We start from the raw sequence: 19601 nt of genomic DNA, 5'->3' as shown, positions 1-19601 counted from the left end.
TATGTATAGGCTACAAATATTTATCATGTTTCCGACAGCACTGGAAGGCAGCACGGCCACACAACGTTTGTGAGGATTACGCAGACACCACTCTGACACTGATATCACTCCTCTGATTGGATAATGTTTTAATCCCGCCTATCAGCATTTGATTGACTGATAATTGACGAATAGCAACAGGTAACGAGACCGTCATCTAACTTGCGATTGGTGAGTCGGTCTGGACAATATGAATGGCAATTTGTATTGTTCGACGTCTTCCCAAGACGGTGGCAACTTTGTGTTTCCCAACTCTCAGAAAGTCCCTTTATAGTTTTATTCTACGGTTTCTCCAAATTTAACCGACTATCTTTTGTCGGTGGTTATACCGACACACGAAGAGGATTTACAAAGAGAACAATTTGGTCTACATTGCGTCGAAAGAAGCTAACTGTTGAGCGTAAGTTATAGCTGTGTTGTGTCTGTCTCAGCTGGGATTTAAATGGTTAACGCTAAACTCCGTTAGCTGAACGAGCTAACTTATTTTTATTCACAAGCTAAGAACATACTTTTAACTTTCTCCTCATGGCGTGTTTTCCATACTAAGTTGTTAGTATTTTGAGCTAACCCGCTGCTTTGTTTATAAAAGCAGGTGTTACGTACGATATGAGGGTACAAATTACCCGTTATATTTAAGGCAACGTTTGCTTTTGGTTCCCGTTTTTTAGTTCAGCTTGCTTTTACCAAACTCCGTGTAAATATTGTGACAAGTTTATTTCAGGAGGGGCTTAAGTGACATGTTATCGAATTTGAGAAAAGTTAAGATGTATTATGAATCGATATAATCTATTGTTCAATTCGGCACACTTGAATTAATAAAAATAGGTTATTTAATATGCTTTTAAATGTCAGTAATAAGATTTAAACTCAGAATTTCTATCTACCGGAACTAGTCTAAATGCTTTGTTTTAATGAATTGCTCCACAGACCAGCGTTGGTGTGTGGCAGGAGAGTCAGCTCTCCGCCGGGGCTGGGCTGGAGATGGGGGATCCGGAGCCTCCAGAGTTTGGGTCCCTGGATGAAGAGCTGGAGTACTGGAAGGAGCAGGCTGCCAGGCACCAGCAGAGGTATGTGTGTGTGTGTCTTCCCAATCTATATTGTTTCTAACAAACATCAGACCATCATCTGCCTTCTTCAGCTTTTCAGCTTAAAAAATTTAAACTTGTTTAACTGTGTACACACAATAAGGCTGGGTTATATATTTACACTGTCATGATTTGACAGAATATTTCCATGTTTGTTTGCCTGCAGTGTTGCCTTTACCTGGATGATTAAGTATTTTGGAATCTTTTAGCTGATGCCTATTTTTCAAAGTATGCTTTAGTGTTTTACTGTGCTTTTATTCCCTCCATAAATAAAATATGGAGCCGCTGAAATCCCAAAAAAGACGATTGATTTTTTCATCTTGTTTTATAAGTTAATATTTTGCTAGAATATGTTATCATTTTGTGACAATCGGATAATGACTTGTGTGCACAATATATCAAACAAAACAATCTTTAAGGACTTTTGGGGGCTCCGTAATAAGCTCTGAACAAATAATCTATATATTTTCCCTGCCCTCTAGTTAAGTTTATAGAAATGAGAGTCAGTAGACACTCCTGCAAGACAAACAGTTGTGAACCTTGAGGTGTTCCGTAATGACCAGAGCTTCCTGTGGTTTAGTGGGAAAATGGCCAGGTTATGTTGTTTGTCCAAACAGATCTGGTTTAGAATTATCTGGCAAACCATCTGCTTCAACACCTTCTTGGTCTGTTTGTTTTTGGTCCAAACACAAGTTTGATTATTGTGTTTTTAACTGTAACAAAATAGAAAATCCAAGCTAATAAGCCATTTTGAATAATATCTAATATGATTTGCTGTGAAAAGGTCCAAAGCTGACAAACATAGGGCTTACATTCTGCGTGTGTGTGTGCAGTGCAGAGGAAGCCCAGGAGGAACTGCAGGAGTTTCAGCAGATGAGTCGGGACTACGAGGTGGAGCTGGAGACGGAGCTGAAACAGTGTGAGGCGCGAAACCGTGAGCTTCTTTCTTCCAACAATCGCCTCCGCATGGAACTGGAGAACTACAAGGTAAAGGGGACATTATCAGTTATCAGATCAAAACTTTCAACACCCTGCATCCCAACTTAAAAATAAAGACACTGTTTGAGGTGGTGGAGATGTATTAGTCATGTCATATGTCAACGTAAACCTCACTGAAGCTGTTATAATACAAGCCATTGTCACAGCACGGTTTGATAGCCAACACTGAAGATGCTGTATCAGGGGTATCGAGTTATTTTAATAACATTTTAACCAGCTGATTGCCTGTTAAAGTGGATTCAACCGGGGATTTCCATAATTATCAGCTGATAATAGGGCAAGTTTTAGGGCTCTGGTGGTGTCTGCTGAATAGGTTTCCCTGGTGAAACACACAAACAAGCGCATACACACTTTCACAGAGGATTGATTCAGGGCAGAAAAGGCAGCTGATGACTCTTGCTGGAGCTGTGTCTGGAGGGGATGGCAGTGCTTCCCATAAAACTATCTCAGTCAGGTCCCAGGTCACCTACCCCCCTTTCTCCTCTTAAAACATTTCTCACTTTGTCTTTCTGCTGAGATCACAAGAGGGATGTTCAGCAACAGTGGCTCAATTTTAAAAAAAAGAAAAGAAAAAAAAAGCTGGTAATTTTTGGTGGCACGGTGTGTCGCTTATAAAGCCTCATTTGTGCTCTGTGCAGTGAGGTCATTTCAGTAAGTGTAGTGAGTGCACTTTTACGTCAAGAAATCATAACACGTGGTTGTATACCTCCCAGTTTATGTAACAAAGGGCTTATGGTGTGCCCTGCATTTTGAGTCAACATTCAGGACAGAGTAAGTAATGCTAGAGTAAAATATATACTTTTTTCCAGTAGTAAGTTGATCAGAGGTGAAATTTAAGTTTGCATGTCAACCGTGGAGGTGTCCAACACGCTGTCTCGTTTAAGCCTGAACAAACCTTTATGTTTCAGCTGCTTCTTTGAAACAACTTAATATAAAGAAGCTCTTTCTCCTTTAGCCGTTTCAGCTGATTGTCTGTCTTCCTCTCTTTGCAGGCTGTTGCATTATAGAAAATGTGTAACAGACAATCGTCATTTATAAAGTCACATTAACTAATAACGGTCAGTAATTAGCCTATTACAATGTGAAGGGTCTTGAAGGTATTTCATGCAACACTATGAAACAAGTGAAATATCGGTTAGTTCATTTGGACAAGAAATTAACACTCAAACTTTTCCAAAATCTAAATACAAATTTAAAGACTCAGTCACAACAGTTGCCTCACGCTGACCATATATAAACCTGTGGCGGAATAAAGAAAAGAGCAGGGTTTCAAATGTACTTTTTTGTCTACCTGCCACCATGGCAGCTAGACTACAAAATCTATCAGCCACCCAATGGATCACCATCGTGTTTTGTCTAGTGAATGAAGCAAATCTAGCAGCCACATTTGCTACAAGCATTTGGCTAGTGGCTGGAGCTAATTTTCATCCCCAGTGTGTAAAAACATGCTAAATTCATTTCCAGGTCAATCACTGAAAAAATTGCCCGTTAAACAGGCACTTAGCAGACTTTCTTTCAATCATAGATCTATATTATAGTGGCAACAAAAGACAACAATAGTTGTATTTGTTTTTATTATTTATATTCTTAGTACAGAAAGGCATTTTAGCCAAAAGGCAAAGAGGATCAGACAGCACCTCAGGGATTTTTCAGCAGATAATTTTGAAACTAGAACAAATTGACTTTTTTAAAGTATTTATTTAATTTGTGTGTAGTCAGATTAGGTAAAAATTGACTTGGGTTTAAGATTAAATTCACCTGGTTGACCGTACGCTCCATGTACGGGGGGTTGTGTTCTTGCCAAAGCGGCCGTGGGTTCGACTCCAGCCTGCGGCCCTGTGCTGTGTGTCATTCCCTCTCTCTTCCCTGTCCACTCTAAAACTGCTGTCCTGTCACATGAAGACAACAAAAAAAGAGATGAAATTCATTTTAGATGATTGTACACACAAAAATGTGAAATATGAGACTGTGTTGAGAAGGGGAAACGTTTTCTACTCTCTTTCAGAACAGTAGAGGGGTTTTATCTAAGAAAGCATGTGTGACCAGTATGCAGAGACTTCATGGAATTTAGCAAAAGCATGCCGAAGCCTGACTGACACAGTTTCAGTTTGTGTCCTACCTGTTTTCTGCTGGTAGCTTCGCACTCAGTCCTGGAAGCTCTGTACAGACAGATATTTGTCATTTCAGACACAGATGTAACATAAGGTGACTGTGATTTCACACGTCAGCATATGGTTTTTATTTTATTTAACCTTTATTCAACCAGATAAGAAAACCCATTGAGATCTCTTTCACAAGGGTGACCTGGCCAAGAGGTCAGCAGCACACGTCATGCTGAACAAATATAAACAGACAGGTAACAAAAGATAAGTTAAGACACACACCTTTTTTAAAGGTGCAAACTAGCTTACAATTAAAGTGCAGGAGTTTTTGACACAAATGACAGTTTAAAAACACAGGCACTGTTCAATGGTCTCGCGTTGTCTGTCTCTTAAGACAGAATGAAAGGCTCCAAATGAAATGAGTTCTGACAATTTCAATTCAGTCTGGAGAGTATTCTACGCAGAGGGGGCCACATAACTGAGCGCTCTTTTCCCCAATTCAGTCCTCACACGAGGAACAGACGATGAAAAAGGTAACGAGAACGCAAGGCATAATGGCTTTTAGTTTTTGAAGGAAAGTACATAAATAAGTAGGTACTAAGCCAAGAAGAGCCTTGTGTATCAGAGTCAGCCAATGTGTAGACCTGTGTACACTCAAAGAAGGCCAGTCAGATTTAACATACAGGTCACAATGATGAGGGAGGCGACTACAACCAGTGACAAACCTCAAGGCACATTGATAAGATTCAAGGACTGTAGACATTTGGAGGAAGAATTTTGAGCCTCTGAAGCAGTAATCCTTGTTTTGGTTAATGTTTAATGTTCTTTCGATGCTACTAAGCTAGACTTATGAGACACATGAGGTCTGTGCACCAGTGCATGTTTTTAGACAAGTAAATGTGAGCTTTCATTAGAAGAATACACTTTAACTCACACTAAGGGGACTTTTTTCAAAAGTTTCTTAGTTTAGCTAAAAGACCTTAAAGGTACTGAACATTTTCTGCCATTAAGTATACTTTAAGGTGTTTTGCTTTAAATCCCTCATAATCTGCCTTTTTTTCATCTTCTCTCCCCTTCTGTCTCTGGTCGGCCTCCTGCAGGAGAAGTATGAGACGCAGCACTCTGAGGCCTACCGGCAGATCTCCAGCCTGGAGGGAGACCTGGCTGAGACCACAGCCGTCAGAGACCAGCTTCACAAATACATCAGAGAGCTGGAGCAGGCCAACGACGACCTCGAGAGAACCAAGAGGTCAGAGGGCACTCAGAAAAATGCTGTTTACAACTTTACAAAAGAAATTATTTACTCCCTGTGTGGCTGTGGCTTTCATAATCTGACTGAAACAATTTTAGACATTTTTACAAACCTCAACAGAGAGAAAGTATACTGAATTTTCCCTTTGCTTTGAAAAATAGTTTTTCACTTGTTTTTTTAATTTAAAGGACAGTTAAAGTGTCTCTGTTTCTCCACCAGCTGCCTTTTCATAGTAAAATTAAATACAAGTAAACAAGCTAAAAAGGCTGCAGAAAAGTGGCTGGCTGCCTCTGTCAGTTACATGACAGTTGGCTCCATTAACAGTCTCGCACTTTGTGTTTCAGGGCGACCATCATGTCGCTGGAGGACTTTGAGCAGAGGATGAACCAGGTTATAGAGAGGAACGCCTTTCTGGAAAGCGAGTTGGACGAGAAGGAGAATCTCTTGGAGTCCGTCCAGAGGCTGAAGGACGAGGCCAGAGGTAGAGAGCTCTGTCTGACCTGCTGTCAGTTCAAATAAGTTTGACAAGCTTGTGCTGTCATAGAGGCACAGGTCTGAAGTGGCTGTATAATATGTTTTGAAAAGAATGGCAAGTTAACATTATCTTAACAGTGTTCAGTAAACCTGCAGAGAGGACTGTGATTTCTAAGTTTGGGAATGGATTTCATGTGATGTTTTGCTCTCCTTTAGAGAAAGCAGTCAAAATAAACACAAATATTGTAATGCGTGTACATATATGAGAACAGGATACAATTATACTGTTCTTCAGACAGAATCCATAGTAAACAGGGGAGTGCAGGAGGCTGTTTGCAGTTGGTGAATAGGGAATGCTTCAGGAAGAAAAAGGAGTCAAAGTACATTGAATTAATTTCAACCAATATCTTATAAAGACATGATTATAAAAAATAAGAATTTTAAAAAATGGAAAGAAGGAAATCTAGAAATGGCCCCAAAAATGAGCAAGAAATTAGTAAAAAAAAAAGTATGAGAAAATTACCTAAAATAAATTAAACAAAATAAATAAATAAATAAATAAAATAAATAGTTATTTAAGAAAGAAAGGGAGCTAAAAACAAGGAAATGACCTGAAAATGTGTTTTTTGTTGTTGTTGTTTATTTTTCAAATTATAATAATTTTGTAACTTTTTAAATTTGTAATTCTTGTAATTTTATATATAGTTTATCCCAAGACATTTCCCCCTAACATTTAAAAAAATGTTTTCTAAATCTACTAATTTCTTGCAAATTGGGAAACACTTCTTTCATTGCCTTTTTCCCCTTGTTTTTTAATGAAACTGCACCAATGTGCTCCGGATTTAAAAGGTTTACATACTTATGAAAGGCATCTGAAAGCACCACAAGAATTGTGATGTTGCTCCAGGTTTCACGGAGTTAAAGATATTTTGTATCCGCAATTCTTTCATATCTGGCAGTTTACTTAAGAGTTCACAGCTTAAGTGAATACAGCTGACTGTTTTGACACCTTGTGACATGTTCTGTAACCGGTCTCTCTTTTGTGTGTGTGTGTGTGTGTGTGTGTGTGTGTATGTGTGTGTGTGTGTGTGTGTGCGTGTGTGTGTGCGTGTGTGTGTGTGTGTGTGTGTGTGTGTGTGTGTGTGTGTGTGTGTGTGTGTGTGTGTGCGCGCGTGCGTGTGCGTGTGTGCATGTGTGAGGCAGACCTGAGACAGGAACTTGCAGTGCAGCAGAAACAGCAGGTACAGGACAGGAAGCCGTCCCTCAGCAGTGCAGTCAAAGAGCCTCCCTCCTCCTCCGCCTCATCCATGGCTGGTTTTCCTACCCCACCCCTCACCCCATCAGACAAACGGAGTGAGGACAAAACCACATCTTTGTCCTCTAACCAGCCCGTCCTCTCTGCCGCCACACCATCCAGACCTCCAGCCTCAGCCGAGTCCTTCAGCACCCCGCCTCCCTCCGTCAGCAGAGGTCAGTTCATGTTTCTTTATGTTACATCAATGACATAATGAGGATTTGCTGATGTTTTCCTGTCGTTTATCTTTGGAAATGGTTTGTTTCGGCAGGTGACAGCCTCTCGGGGACACCTCTCACCACATCCGCGAGAATCTCGGCTCTGAGCATCGTTGGAGAGCTGCTGAGAAAAGTCGGGGTAAGAACCACATTTTGACCCAGTGCTTTTTTATCAGCTACTGACTTATCATCATGTGACGCCGCAGGGTGCCTCTGACTTTATTCTCAAATACACACAAAGTGCTGCTTCTCTGGAGCTTGAGGGATCTGTTTTTAACCATTGTTATGTCAATAATTGTTGTTCCTAAATAGATGTGAACATTTCTAAAATGTTTTTAAATACAGACAACTTGAAGAAAGGCTCTGCCACACACATCTTACACTTTCACAACATAACAAACTGTTTTGATAAAGGTTGTTAAAGAGACTCAGTATCTACTCACCCTCATGCCAGTGAAAAGTCAGGGAAATTTTATAGTCCACAGAACACTGCAGGAGGTTCACGGGGAAAAAAGGCTCTGCACTCATTTCCCAAACAATTAAAGCAATGATGACCAGGAGTCAAACGTTAAAAAACACATAAGACCAAAAAATGTCTCCATACAAAATGTCTCATCTTGGCACTGGTGCAGATTAGATATCTTTGAAGTGAGTGTATAAAGCTGAGTGTATATGGAAGGACTTGAACTTGTTCTGTGCACTACCTGTAGAACCTGGAGTCCAAGCTGGCGTCGTGTCGGGAATACGTCCACGAGCAGACGGCGAGCCGCAGAGGTCACGCTAGTGGACAGGGGGCAGCATCAGGCCAGAACAACTCCTCAGAGACCCATCCTACAAATGGCCTCTACAACAAGGGGTGAGATGCACATCAACAGCTTTAGAGCTCATGCCCAGACCAGTAACCAAACAGTGTTATTGGCTTGTGAAAGGTTAAAAATATTGCAAAAATAGTCCTGAATTGATAAAAAAGAATCACAAATGTCATTGTAAGAAGCTTTAAAACGATCACTCCTAGATTTTTTTAATCAACTTTTTTATGTACCAGTGGAGTAGATGTATAAAGCAGCAAACAATGGAAATACTCAAGTGCAATTACCTCAAGATTTTTACTTAAGTACAGAACTTAAATAAACATAATTAGTAACTCTCCACCACTGGAAAGCACAACCCAAATATTGCCACATCTTTATTTTTCTTTGTTGGTTTAAAGGATGTAAGTGTTTTTTATTCCGAGATTACCGTGTTATGTGTGTGTTGTGTTTTTAAAGGCTCGTGAAGAGGTTAGACTTCGGAGCTGGGTCCAAACTGCTGCTGTGAAAGTGAAGCGTCCTCCACCTCGATCCTTAGTCCTCCTCTGAGCTGCTTGGACCTTCCCGTCCATCCTGCCTGGATTTAACGGTACTGTGTGTTGCACATCAACGAGGTGGCCAGCAAAACACAGACCACTTTCACTGGGAGCTGCAGTGATGCACATGGATGGATACACACACTTTGGGATGTCTGTAACCAGCTCAAGTCTACAGATTTTTTTGTTTCATAATTTGCAGGACTTTTCGGCACTCGCACTTAGCTTGAACTAACTTAATGGACTTGTGCTGCATGTCTCCACCTCACCTCCTTTGTTTTCTTTTGACAAGATTTTTTTTGCCCTTTTTTGTCTCCTTTTGCTCAAAAGGTGTGTTTAGATTGAACATAAAGCAAGTTTTAGTCCATTAAAAGACACGGGTTGCAGGTTTGCATTGAGCTGAAATGTTTGAAGTTGCAGGAAAAATATATGTCATTATCTTAAACCTGTATTACTTTAATGCATGACAAGGTTTTTCACACTGTACTGTTGCAGAGGATCAATATCCAGAATGAAATCCTGCATGAATGCCCCCCTTTAATACTAACTTCAACTCAGCCACACATATGCATCCGTTGGTTAGATCACCAGATTCAAACTTGTGCACTTTAGCAGTTAATTATTAACAGTTAGCAATAACAGGCAACAAACTAACAACTTTCCATAAACACAAACACATGATTGAACTGTGTTCATGAACTTGGAGGATTTTATCATCTTCAAGGGCTCACAAGGTTGACTTCAGACCATTTCAAACGCTCTGTAAATTCATTTACACTTTGCTCTTTTGCACAATATTTCCTTCAAAATACATGTAGCGACTTAGTGTAAATGGGGTCAATGAGTGTGAAGGAAAATAAGAAAATCACATACACGAGGTTAGTACCAGTAAACGTCTCATTCATTCAATGTTAAACGCGGTCTGCTGAAACATTTCAGTGGTCAAACCTGCACAATTAAACCAAAGTGAGAATTTGCTTCATGTTTAGTTCAGACACACCTTGAACACTGGAAGGGCACTTTGATATACACAAAAGGAGAGGGAGGTGGTTTTTGAGAATGTCTTGAAGTACTACTTTTAAACTGTTTAGACGACACAGTCAGTCTTGTCCACATAAAACCACATTTGATGGTCTGCTTTTGTACATTTTGTCTCCAGAGCTGCATCTGTTGAAAATGAGGAGTTGGCAAAAAAAAAGAAAGTGGCACTAATCCCAGAGAGACTGGAAGCAATAGTTGATTTGAACACACACTGTAGTCCTGGTAATTTTAGCAGTCCTAAATATTTTAGATTGTTACAGATGAATTTGTTGCAGATAAACATGGACTTGGTATGTGTTGTTACTCATGATTATTTGGAGGACGATTTGAAATGTAGAATTTAGATTTATGGAAGTGAGTAAACTGGTGTGGTGAACCTGGAATGAGAGACTCGTGTTCATCAGTGTTTCAAAATCACCCCTCTGAACGCCTGAAGGGTTTAATGAATGAGCTGTTTATCACTGTGACAAAGTGAAATGACTTATTAAAAGCACAATGTTTTATGGGGGAAAAAGACAAGTTTTTGAATGCATATCTTTTTGATATCTAGTGGCTATCAGTGGTTCTGCATTTGAAAGCTGCCTTAATTAGTATGTTGTTCGGTAATGAATGAGATGTGAAAGTTGCTCATAGTAATGAAGAGATGTATCACCATCTCTGCAGCTACATGCAGCGTTTTGGCCTCATTTACTACTTCTGGTTTTATGGCTCATTCAGCTTTCGAGCAGTAATTCAAGGAAATTAATTTAGACTCTGAATAAGGAAGTGTCATTTACTTTCTCTCCCTGCATGACTGAGATCAGTGTTAGAGCAAGCATCACTTCTAAATTGTTGAACTCCTAGTTAACCCGTAAATGTTCATGATGGAATCTGGAATTTGTTCAATTCTAAGCACTGAAGTTGTAATTTGGGATGTCCCGATCAAGTTTCATTTGGCTCTGATCCTGATCCGAGCCCTTCGCGGTACTTATTGAACTAAATGACACATTTTCCCAGTGTGCACTCAAAGAAAATGAGATTAAATAAAACTTAAGCCTTCCTGAAGGAAATTACGTTTGTAGTAACATTTATCCATAGCAGTGGAAAAAAGCAGTATTGATTAAGGCACATGGAAACTCTGGCACATGGAAATAGCAGCTTTAGTCTATAAAATGTAGTAATTCAAATTCTTGAGATCCCCGTCCAGAGCTATTAAGTTGATTCTAAATCTGATATGAATGAAATTTTAACAGAGAACAGTAAAAATTTGATTTGATGTGGTTTATTTGACCGTGGACATCCCTAGTCATCATTTTGGTCGGCTGACCTTTGGGCTCTTTGATCTTGTCACTTTTTGGTGAAATATATACTGTGGATATTCACGGTCCCCAGAGGATGCTTGATGACTTCATCATCTTAGCTCTGGCTCCATCATCAGACCAAACACTACTAGAAAATATCAAAATCTAACATGTAGATGACATGAAAATGACTCATTTTCCGTGCTCAGGACAAATGTTACACTTCTGTCTCTGCTCTTCATAAGGCACTAAGATTAGGAAATGATCAGTATGTTGTTCGCTCTGTCCAATGCTTTGTTATTATGTGATAAAATGAACATTGAGCCTCATGTGTTGGGTCTTGAGGCACCTTTTAGACTGAAGAGCTCTACTTCTGTGTCTCCAGGAGTGAAATAGGAAACGTCTTCTGTTAGCGAGGAGACATGAATACTTCAGTGAAGGCTACTTGTGTTTTATGTTAAAAAGAAAACGTATGTAATAGGTTTGACTTGTAGTGTTGTATACTGTACCTCTACTGTAGCGTCACTAACGTAGGCTGTAGGTTCAGTGTGTAGGCAGGACTGACTCGCAGGGGGCCTCTCAGGGCAGACTGGACCTTTCCTGCAAAGGTCAAAGGTCAGTGTGTGAAAGCAGATGTGGAAAATAATTTGAGGTTTGGTGTTTTTTTGCCTTGTATGACTCTATAAGAGTACTTACATGCTCACATACAAAGTGCTAAGACCTGTTGTGCTCTTTGTTCACCTTCAGTGCTGCTTATGTTTCTCAACAAGCAATAAAACTTGAAATAAAAGATTCTTGATTTTATTTACTGGAAACAACACATCTGTGAGGATTTAGTAGCAGTTTAATAGCACTTCAGAAAGTCCTGCATCACAGCAGTCATTGTACAACTCACTTTTGTCATAGTTATATATTATATTGTGTATCTGTGAGGTTTGAATCACACCGCCTAATCTCAAGAATGAATATACAAGTTGGGTTACAAATACAGTTTTACATTTGGTTTCCAATTAAACAGATACTAAAATATTCCAAAAACATTTTCTTAGGAAGTGCAGTAAGACCGAGCTGCAGTTTGTGCCTCTCATGAGCGAAGCATCTAATTTTCCAAAAAATAAACCTTTTGAGTAGGTAATTTAACTAAACTTCCTGCTCTTCTGAAGGTCTTTCTGGAATCCTTAAAGTCTCTTGTAGCTAGTTAGATGAACAAATTTATCACAATATCGATATTTATTTGTGATGTTTGAACTTTTTACACAAAATTATATTTAGCTTGTATTTTCACAAAAAGGGGCAGATGTCATTTGTCTTTCCAGATGAAGATACAGTCCCAATGATAAAAACAGGTTAAACAATCTTTTTATTGTGGAAAAAATAAATATTTAAAAATATTTTTTTTTGCTCTTTGAAAGTTTTAGAAGAGTCTTTGAGGATTACAGTCAGGAGAGCTGTTTTTTTTTTTTTTTTTTGCTTTTTTTTTAACCATTATTTTATGACTCGAATGAGGCAGCACAAACTGAAACTAGTAAAACTGACTTTACGTCATGAAAATTATTCAAAGTACATGGAATATAATTTTATCTTAAATAAAACTAAATATATTAAATTCACATAAATTATGTTGTATCATTCCACAAACATTGAAAACAACAGTAACTGCTTTGTCCTAACCTCAGTTCACAAAACCCCCTAAACTAAGCTGGAACTCAGATTCTGGATGCTACTTTTGATTTTAGAGATAATTTTGTGTCCTTTTCACGATGTAGAATTTATTTGTGGATTTAAAATCTGTTATCATTTATACCTCCTTCTTTGTGCTTATTGTGTAATTATTATTTTATTAAATATTGGGATTTATATCTCCAGATAAAGCCAAACAATTTTGAGTAAAATTAGCTAAAAAGCCATTTAAACTAGAGAAATCAAACACATTTTGAGGTCCACTGTTATTTCTTATACCAGCTGATGATAGTAACAGCTGATGCCAGTGTGACCTACATTGTATAGAGGTCAACGGATGTAATAAAAGCACTTTGGCAGTAGAGAGAACTTATTGAAAATCGAAAAATTTAATAAATAAAATGCTGGACTGAATAAAAGACTTGCCTAACTCTTGATAATTTCATTTTAGGCTTTTCAAAGTGGATCCCAGTTTAAATACATATGAGCAGTATGGAGTAAATGATTCAAGTTTTCTGAACTGTGTTTTATAACAGAAGTTTTGTTATTAGCAATGGCTAAATGATTCAGTGCAATAGCCAAACTATCCTCTGAAACTCTGGATTATTAAAAGAAAACTAAAATAACAAAAAGTCGTGCGTCATGTGGCTGTCTGTTTGCATGAAGCTACAACATGACACTTCACTGACAAATGTTGCTTCTTTGAAAAATAAAATACAAATTAAGAGCTGTCTGTAGGAGTGTAATTTGAGATCCATATTTTGCAGACATTCAGCGGCTTTACTGCAGTGTTTTGTTTCTGTTCCTGAAATTTTGGCTGTCGTCTCCCGCATACTAACAGCAGCTGTGAATCGAGCATCTGGAGCAGTTTCACATTATGGAATTTCTCAGAAACGGGTGAAACATTTCTAAATGATCACCATCACATGAACATGTGGTCAGGACTAAATCTATGAAATTTAAAGTGTATTTTAAAGAGCTACAACCAAAAACTTTATTAGAGTATATTCAAAGTTGCAACTTTTATTTGTATGTACTCTATTTTGTATAATAGCATCTGTAGATTTACTGTTGATTATTTAAATTACAAAAAAAATTATTTGTAGTACTATTTAAGTCTAAAATAATGTTTAAAAATAATTTGATGAACAAAGTGGGGTAGTAATTTCAAAATAATTCCATTGTGCTGTTAAAATATCAGAGACTCATGTTATTGTCAAAGGGTAAGTTGGATATATTAGACTTGTACCTATTTTCCTGTGTTTTTCTATCAAAGTGACTGATAGGAACAACATTTTTTGAAATTGTGCCAATATTGGCTGCAGTGTCCAAACAGGCTGCAATGTAATGACTTAATGTTTGTATCCTGGTCACCATTTGCTTCAATTGTTTGGGAGGTGAGGGCAATGCTTTTTACCCGTGATTTTTTTTAATGTTGGGTGATCTATCCTTTCAAGGGTTTATTTCAAGCAAACCAGAGTTGGTGATTTCTGGAAAAGTGTCAAGACATACTAAGATGTTTTTTGTGAGTTTATTTATTTATTTTTTCATTTTCTTTGAATGAAGTGTGATTTATGATGATAAATCAGTTTATTTAAATGGAGTCTGGTGGATTTACTGATAGAACTTTAGAAAAGTAACCTGAGCCTGTCAGTGGCAGAAAACAGACGGTTTTAGTGGATGTAAATGGATGGTGTGAACATACATTAAGTGTTTACATTGCAGCCTTTATGGTTGCTTTCCCCTTCAAAGGAAACCTTCAAATAATTTAAATGAAATGTGTTAAATATTTCTGGGACAGTTGCTGTCCACTTAACTTGGGTGAAACCCCTTTACTCGTCGGGGGAGTAGTTGTAGACCTCCCCTTGGGGGTCCATAGGAGGAGACGGAGACCGGGATGGAGGCTCTTCCTCCTGCATCTCCACTGAGTTCTCCTTGATGGTGCTCCTCCGGCTGACGCTCCCTCCCAGCCCCAAGCTCCTCAAACTGCTGCCACCGCCACTGCTGCTCCGAGGGCTGGGGCTGCTGAACACCGCCTCCCCGCCACCACCGCCACCTCGCCTGGGAACACCCGACACATTTGAAGGAAGAAAAAGAGGAGGAAGAGGAGGGTCAGAAGGAGATGAAGGATAGAGAAAGGTGGCTTGTTGCAAAGCAAGATTAAAAAAAAGTTGAAGCCCCTGAAATCTTGCAGCAGGTGTAAACTGGAGAGAAAAAGAGAAAAGCTCATTGAGGAAGAGGAGAACATTCCCAGGAAGCTTTAAGGACAGTTTGCAGATCAGTGGTGTCTGAGGATAGGTGTGAAACAGGACATGAAAGGAGGAAGAGGAAATTTAAAATCAAAAATGATCTCATGCCTTCACAGTTCTTTTTTCAGACACTACAAATGTTTAACGCTTTAATGAAACGAATAAGGATGAAAGTATTTTTTATTATTGCCACACCATTGTGTTTATGACAGCAGGAAGAGCTGGATACCTGTAATAGTAAAAAAGTACTATTTTACTTCAAATTATGTTTCTAGCCTAACAGCTTGGAAATGCACGCATTTCTTTTCAGAGGGAGATTTTAAGAAATTATACTCCTTTTTTTAAGATGAAATATTAATTTGATATGCTGTACATAGACACAATGCAGCAAATGTTACAGGGATAGTTCACCCAAAAATGAAAATTCAGTCATTATCTGCTCACCCTCATGCTGATGGAAAGTCAGTCTACAACAAGGCTAAAACATGGTGTCAGTGAAATTTTTCAAAACAACTTGGCATGTCGGGGCTTCAGGACACTTTGATACCTTCAGACAAGCAGTATGGAGGCATGTTGTGGTTTTATTATGTATTGGTTTAATGTTTGAATCCTGGTCACCATTTGCTTCAATTTTTTGGGAGATGGGTGCAACACCTTTTCCTCCTAAACCTTCGGCAGTGTTTTGTGCACTAAAAAACTTCACCCAACTTTCCATTGGCATGATGACTGAATTTTCAGTTTGGGGTGAATTAACCCTTTAAGTACAGTTGAGGATTACAACTACAACTGCAATTGTTAATCTGATGTGTTTATCGTGTCGATCCTGGTGACTCGCTCCATCTTCCAGCATTCTAGTCTAGTTAGTCTTCAACTATTTTTTTCATAAATATAAGATTAATTCAGTAAAAGGTATACTGTGCAGGATTGCCATTCACTGTTTGTAAGCACGCCAGTGAAAGTTAAAGTAAAAGCCAAACCCATATTTCCTCTCTTTTGGCATTTCACCTCGCTATATTTGCATCTTTTCAGCACTGTCTCTCTATATCTGCTGCTTACAGTCTGGTATCTGGTAGCTTCTTTTTCATAAAGCCTCAATCTCACCTGAGCGCTGCGGAGGTACATGCCCATAAACGTCCCCAGCACAGAAAATAAGATGAAAATAAGAAAATACAGGCAGAGAGCAGAGACTCAGCAGAAAAATGCACTGCCACACACGTTTAATGGCTCATATGTGATGACTCAGAGGGATAATTTTCATTTTTATTATTTTTTGGAAAATCCTGCATAGTATAAACTTAAGATGATTATTTTTAGCAAGAGCCTAATTAGGTGTTAAATGTTTTTTTTCTCCAACCGACATTTCACAAACCCGAAATGTTCAGTTAACTGTGACAGAAAACTAATCTATGGAGCCCCTAAAGTCTCAAAAGGGGAATTTTAAAAAAAATTGCGTGCAAACAAGTTATTTTGTAGAAACAACTTATTCATCTTAAGCACAAAAAATGATCTTGTGATTATCTTGTGCACACAAGAATTTTTACTTGTTTTCAAAAGATAAATAACTTAGATGCACAAGATTAAAAATAAAATGGGATTTTTGCTTTAAAACAACTCAATTATTGCTTTTTTACATAGTTGAATTTTCTACTTTTCTTAATCGACCAATCGTTTCAGCCTTACTAGAGACACTGACAAGTTCATGTTCCACTCAGTAGATGTCTTGTAAAAACCTCTTTTAAAAAAGCAATTTTTTAAAATCAAAAATATGTTTGTATGTTAAAAACAAACCTCACAAATATCAATATTGTTTTGTGCCTAAAAATTCCAATCAATATTCTAACTACAGAGCAGAATTGTGGTTACTGTCAAACCACGTGTTATTATAGGTTTCCTGATAAATCACTTATTTATTTATTTTCTCTCCCCATGCCTCAGTGGCAGAGTTCAGGGGCCCTTTGGTACCTCAATTTGCTCCTGAGTGAAGTCACATCTCTGCTCAGAGTGTCGTTGGCCTCGCTCGCCTCCTCCAGCTCCCTCTGCAGTTTCCTGCGGGCTGCTGCCATGCGCTGAGACTCCTCCTCCGCCTCCTCCAGCTGGTGCTTCAGCTGCTTCACCCGCACATTGCCCTTCTCCGCCTGCACAAAGCAGAGACATTTCATTTACTGGTTGACCGTTACATGATTCTTTTGATCCTCTGTTTTTGTTTTGCTAACATCATGATCAGAGTTACCTGGTCTTTGTACTGTTGCGCCTGCTTCCTCTCATCCTCCATCTGGATGGTTAAATCCTTCAGTTTCTTCTCTTTCTGACGCAGGTTCTTGGCATTGGCCTGACGCTCTCTATGCAACATAATAACACAAAATAATTGTCTTAACACTAACACACTAAATAACTATGACAAAAATAATTAAATGGTGAGCTTGCATTCAGAGAAGTGATTTAATCTTGATGCATCTTCATTCTGTGTTTCAGTGCAGTTTGTTAGTTTTACACTCCATTTCCCAACATTCACCAGTACCTGCTCTCTATCTCCAGCTGCTCCTCCACCTCTCTCAATTTGGACTCGAGAGCAGCAATGGCGGATTTGAGTTTGGAGCGGCCCTGGCCCTCGACCTCCTGCAATTTGGCCTTCAGGTCTCGGTTTTGTCTCTCCAGCTGCTGCCTGGAGCTCTCCCTGCTCTGAGAGGACAATCTCTCTGCTGCCAGCTCTGCACCCAGCTGATCCACCTGTGTAGCACACGTTAGAGGGAAACACTCAGAGAGAGGAACGTAGCTTGGATTTAAATATTACTATGCTATGGAAACACCACTCAGAGCTAAACCCTCTGCAGTGTGATTGTAACCCTGGACCTACCAGCTGCTGGCTCTTCCTCAGCCGGTCATTGAGACTCTCCAGGTTGGCCTGCTCCTCCTCCAGTTCCTCCTCCAGCTGGCTGATCTTGGTGTCCAGACGACGCTTTTCATCAGATAGCAAACACCTGAACAGGGGGGGGGGAGAAGAGAGAGGAAATAAAGGTAGAGGTTGGAAAGTAAATATAAGAGGAGATGACATTTAGATTTTATTACACCTTCAAGCACTTTCTTTATAAGCTTTGCATATCACGGTTATCATGGATACTGGTATATCAAGACGCCTCTCCTCTGCTAATAACTAGATGTTTTTTTTCCATTTTCTTAAACTCTTGAACACACATCAAACATCTTAACAACCACTGGCTACATTTATATTTCATTTCAAGTGAATATTCACAGTGCCCAGAGAATAATTCTAAATGATTTGGTGACCACCTGGCTTTTCCTGTCCTCCTGGGAACTGGACACTCGAAGGTCTAAAACATGACTGCTGTTTAAAAGTGCCATGTCTCCAGAAATAACAAGCGTCTCTTTCCATCAGTCACCTAATCTCCCTTCCCTGAGCTTCTTGTTTACATTGTCTTGCAACCTAAAATGTGTATGGTAGTAACATAAGACACCCACTTTCCAGAGGAGTTACTGGCCAGCTCTTCGGACAGCTCATCTCTTTCTGTCTCAGCCTGCTTACGAGCTCTCTCAGCTGCTGCCAGCATCTGGACAGACAAACAGAAGGTGAGAAGACAAAGGAAATTTATGTTGGTATAAAGAAGGTTAATAAACACAAACAAAGATCATGTTATCCCTTTATTTCTTTGTTTTTTATTTTTATATCCCTTTATTTCTTAATTTCAAAAATGACAGTTTTCATGGTTTTTATAAAGATTGTATTGCAGAATAACAAAACTACAATGAATGAATTCTTGCGTTATGGCCAAAAACATGTCTTTATGAAGTCAGCATGTTTATTTACTCCAAGTGGACGTTTGTACCAAATTTGAGGAAATTCATGAAAATGGCACAGAAGCAAGGTCATAGTGACCTTGACCTTTGGCTAACAATTTTTGTTTTGTTTTTGATTTTGTTTTTCGCCTTTATTGGACAGGACAACTACAGCATGAAAGGGGGAGAGAGAGGGGATGACATGCAGCAATGGGCCACAGGGTCGAAAAAATACCTGCAGCTGCTGCGCCTTTGTACACGGGGGGCTGCTTTACCAGGCGAGCTACTGGCCACCTCCTAACATCAAATTCTAATCAGTTTATTGTTATCCAAGTTGACATATGTGTTAAATTGGAAGACATTGTCTGAAGGTGTTCTTCTTCTTGTGCTCTGTTCTTTCACAAGAATGAGATGGACGCAAGGTCACAGTGACCTTGACTTTTTGCCACCAAATCATACTCAGTTAATCCTTGACTCGAAATGAATGTTTGTTCCATATTTGAAGAAATTCCCTCAAGATGTTCTTGAGATATAGCATTCACAAGAATGAGACAAAGATGCACCAGTGACTTTTACTTTTAACCTTTGAACACCAAAAATGTATCAATTTATTGTTCAGTTGTTTGCCAAATTTGAAGAAATTCCCTCAAGGTTTTCTTGAAATATTGTATTTACGAGAACAGGATGGACAAACTGGAAAGATAGTTACTGCGGCGATGGCTATCGCTGACGCAGCAGCATAAACTAAATG

General features: G+C 39.0%; 2 protein-coding genes across 4 annotated transcripts in view; one reads left to right on the top strand and one right to left on the bottom strand.

The window, feature by feature from the left end:
* Positions 1–234: 234 nt before the first annotated feature.
* Positions 235–11933, top strand: LOC121956930 (nuclear distribution protein nudE homolog 1). Its single transcript, XM_042505374.2, has 9 exons — positions 235–439; positions 967–1106; positions 1958–2111; positions 5326–5474; positions 5822–5958; positions 7155–7421; positions 7517–7602; positions 8174–8319; positions 8732–11933. Exons 2-9 carry the CDS (start codon positions 1021–1023, stop codon positions 8778–8780), a joined length of 1074 nt encoding a protein of 357 aa, XP_042361308.1. The 5' UTR covers positions 235–439; positions 967–1020; the 3' UTR covers positions 8781–11933.
* Positions 11934–11955: 22 nt separating this feature from the next.
* LOC121956126 (uncharacterized) overlaps positions 11956–19601 on the bottom strand; it is a 36168-nt gene continuing 28522 nt past the window's right edge. For 2 of the 3 annotated variants that reach the window (XM_088069539.1, XM_088069540.1), the window contains 6 exons: positions 18536–18624; positions 17913–18036; positions 17577–17785; positions 17289–17397; positions 17021–17193; positions 11956–14870 (listed from right to left, as the gene is read on the bottom strand). In XM_088069539.1, the coding sequence (XP_087925665.1) occupies positions 14642–14870; positions 17021–17193; positions 17289–17397; positions 17577–17785; positions 17913–18036; positions 18536–18624 (933 nt within the window). In that variant the 3' untranslated portion in view covers positions 11956–14641. Of the gene's footprint in view, positions 15098–17020; positions 17194–17288; positions 17398–17576; positions 17786–17912; positions 18037–18535; positions 18625–19601 lie in introns of all 3 variants that reach the window. The other variant, XM_088069541.1, reaches the window with a different exon arrangement.

The sequence above is a fragment of the Plectropomus leopardus genome, chromosome 18 (assembly GCF_026936395.1).
Source record: "Plectropomus leopardus strain MGB_pleo_1.0 chromosome 18, ASM2693639v1, whole genome shotgun sequence".
Lineage (NCBI taxonomy): Eukaryota > Metazoa > Chordata > Actinopteri > Perciformes > Serranidae > Plectropomus > Plectropomus leopardus.
This window is presented reverse-complemented; position numbering and strand designations above follow the sequence as displayed.

Excerpts from the sequence above, each read along its gene's own strand:
- LOC121956930 (XM_042505374.2), top strand. The coding sequence starts at position 1,021 with ATGGGGGATCCGGAGCCTCCAGAGTTTGGGTCCCTGGATGAAGAGCTG. Across the intron at positions 1,107-1,957 it reads GCTGCCAGGCACCAGCAGAG|TGCAGAGGAAGCCCAGGAGG; the intron begins GTATGTGTGTGT and ends GTGTGTGTGCAG. Across the intron at positions 8,320-8,731 it reads AATGGCCTCTACAACAAGGG|GCTCGTGAAGAGGTTAGACT; the intron begins GTGAGATGCACA and ends GTGTTTTTAAAG.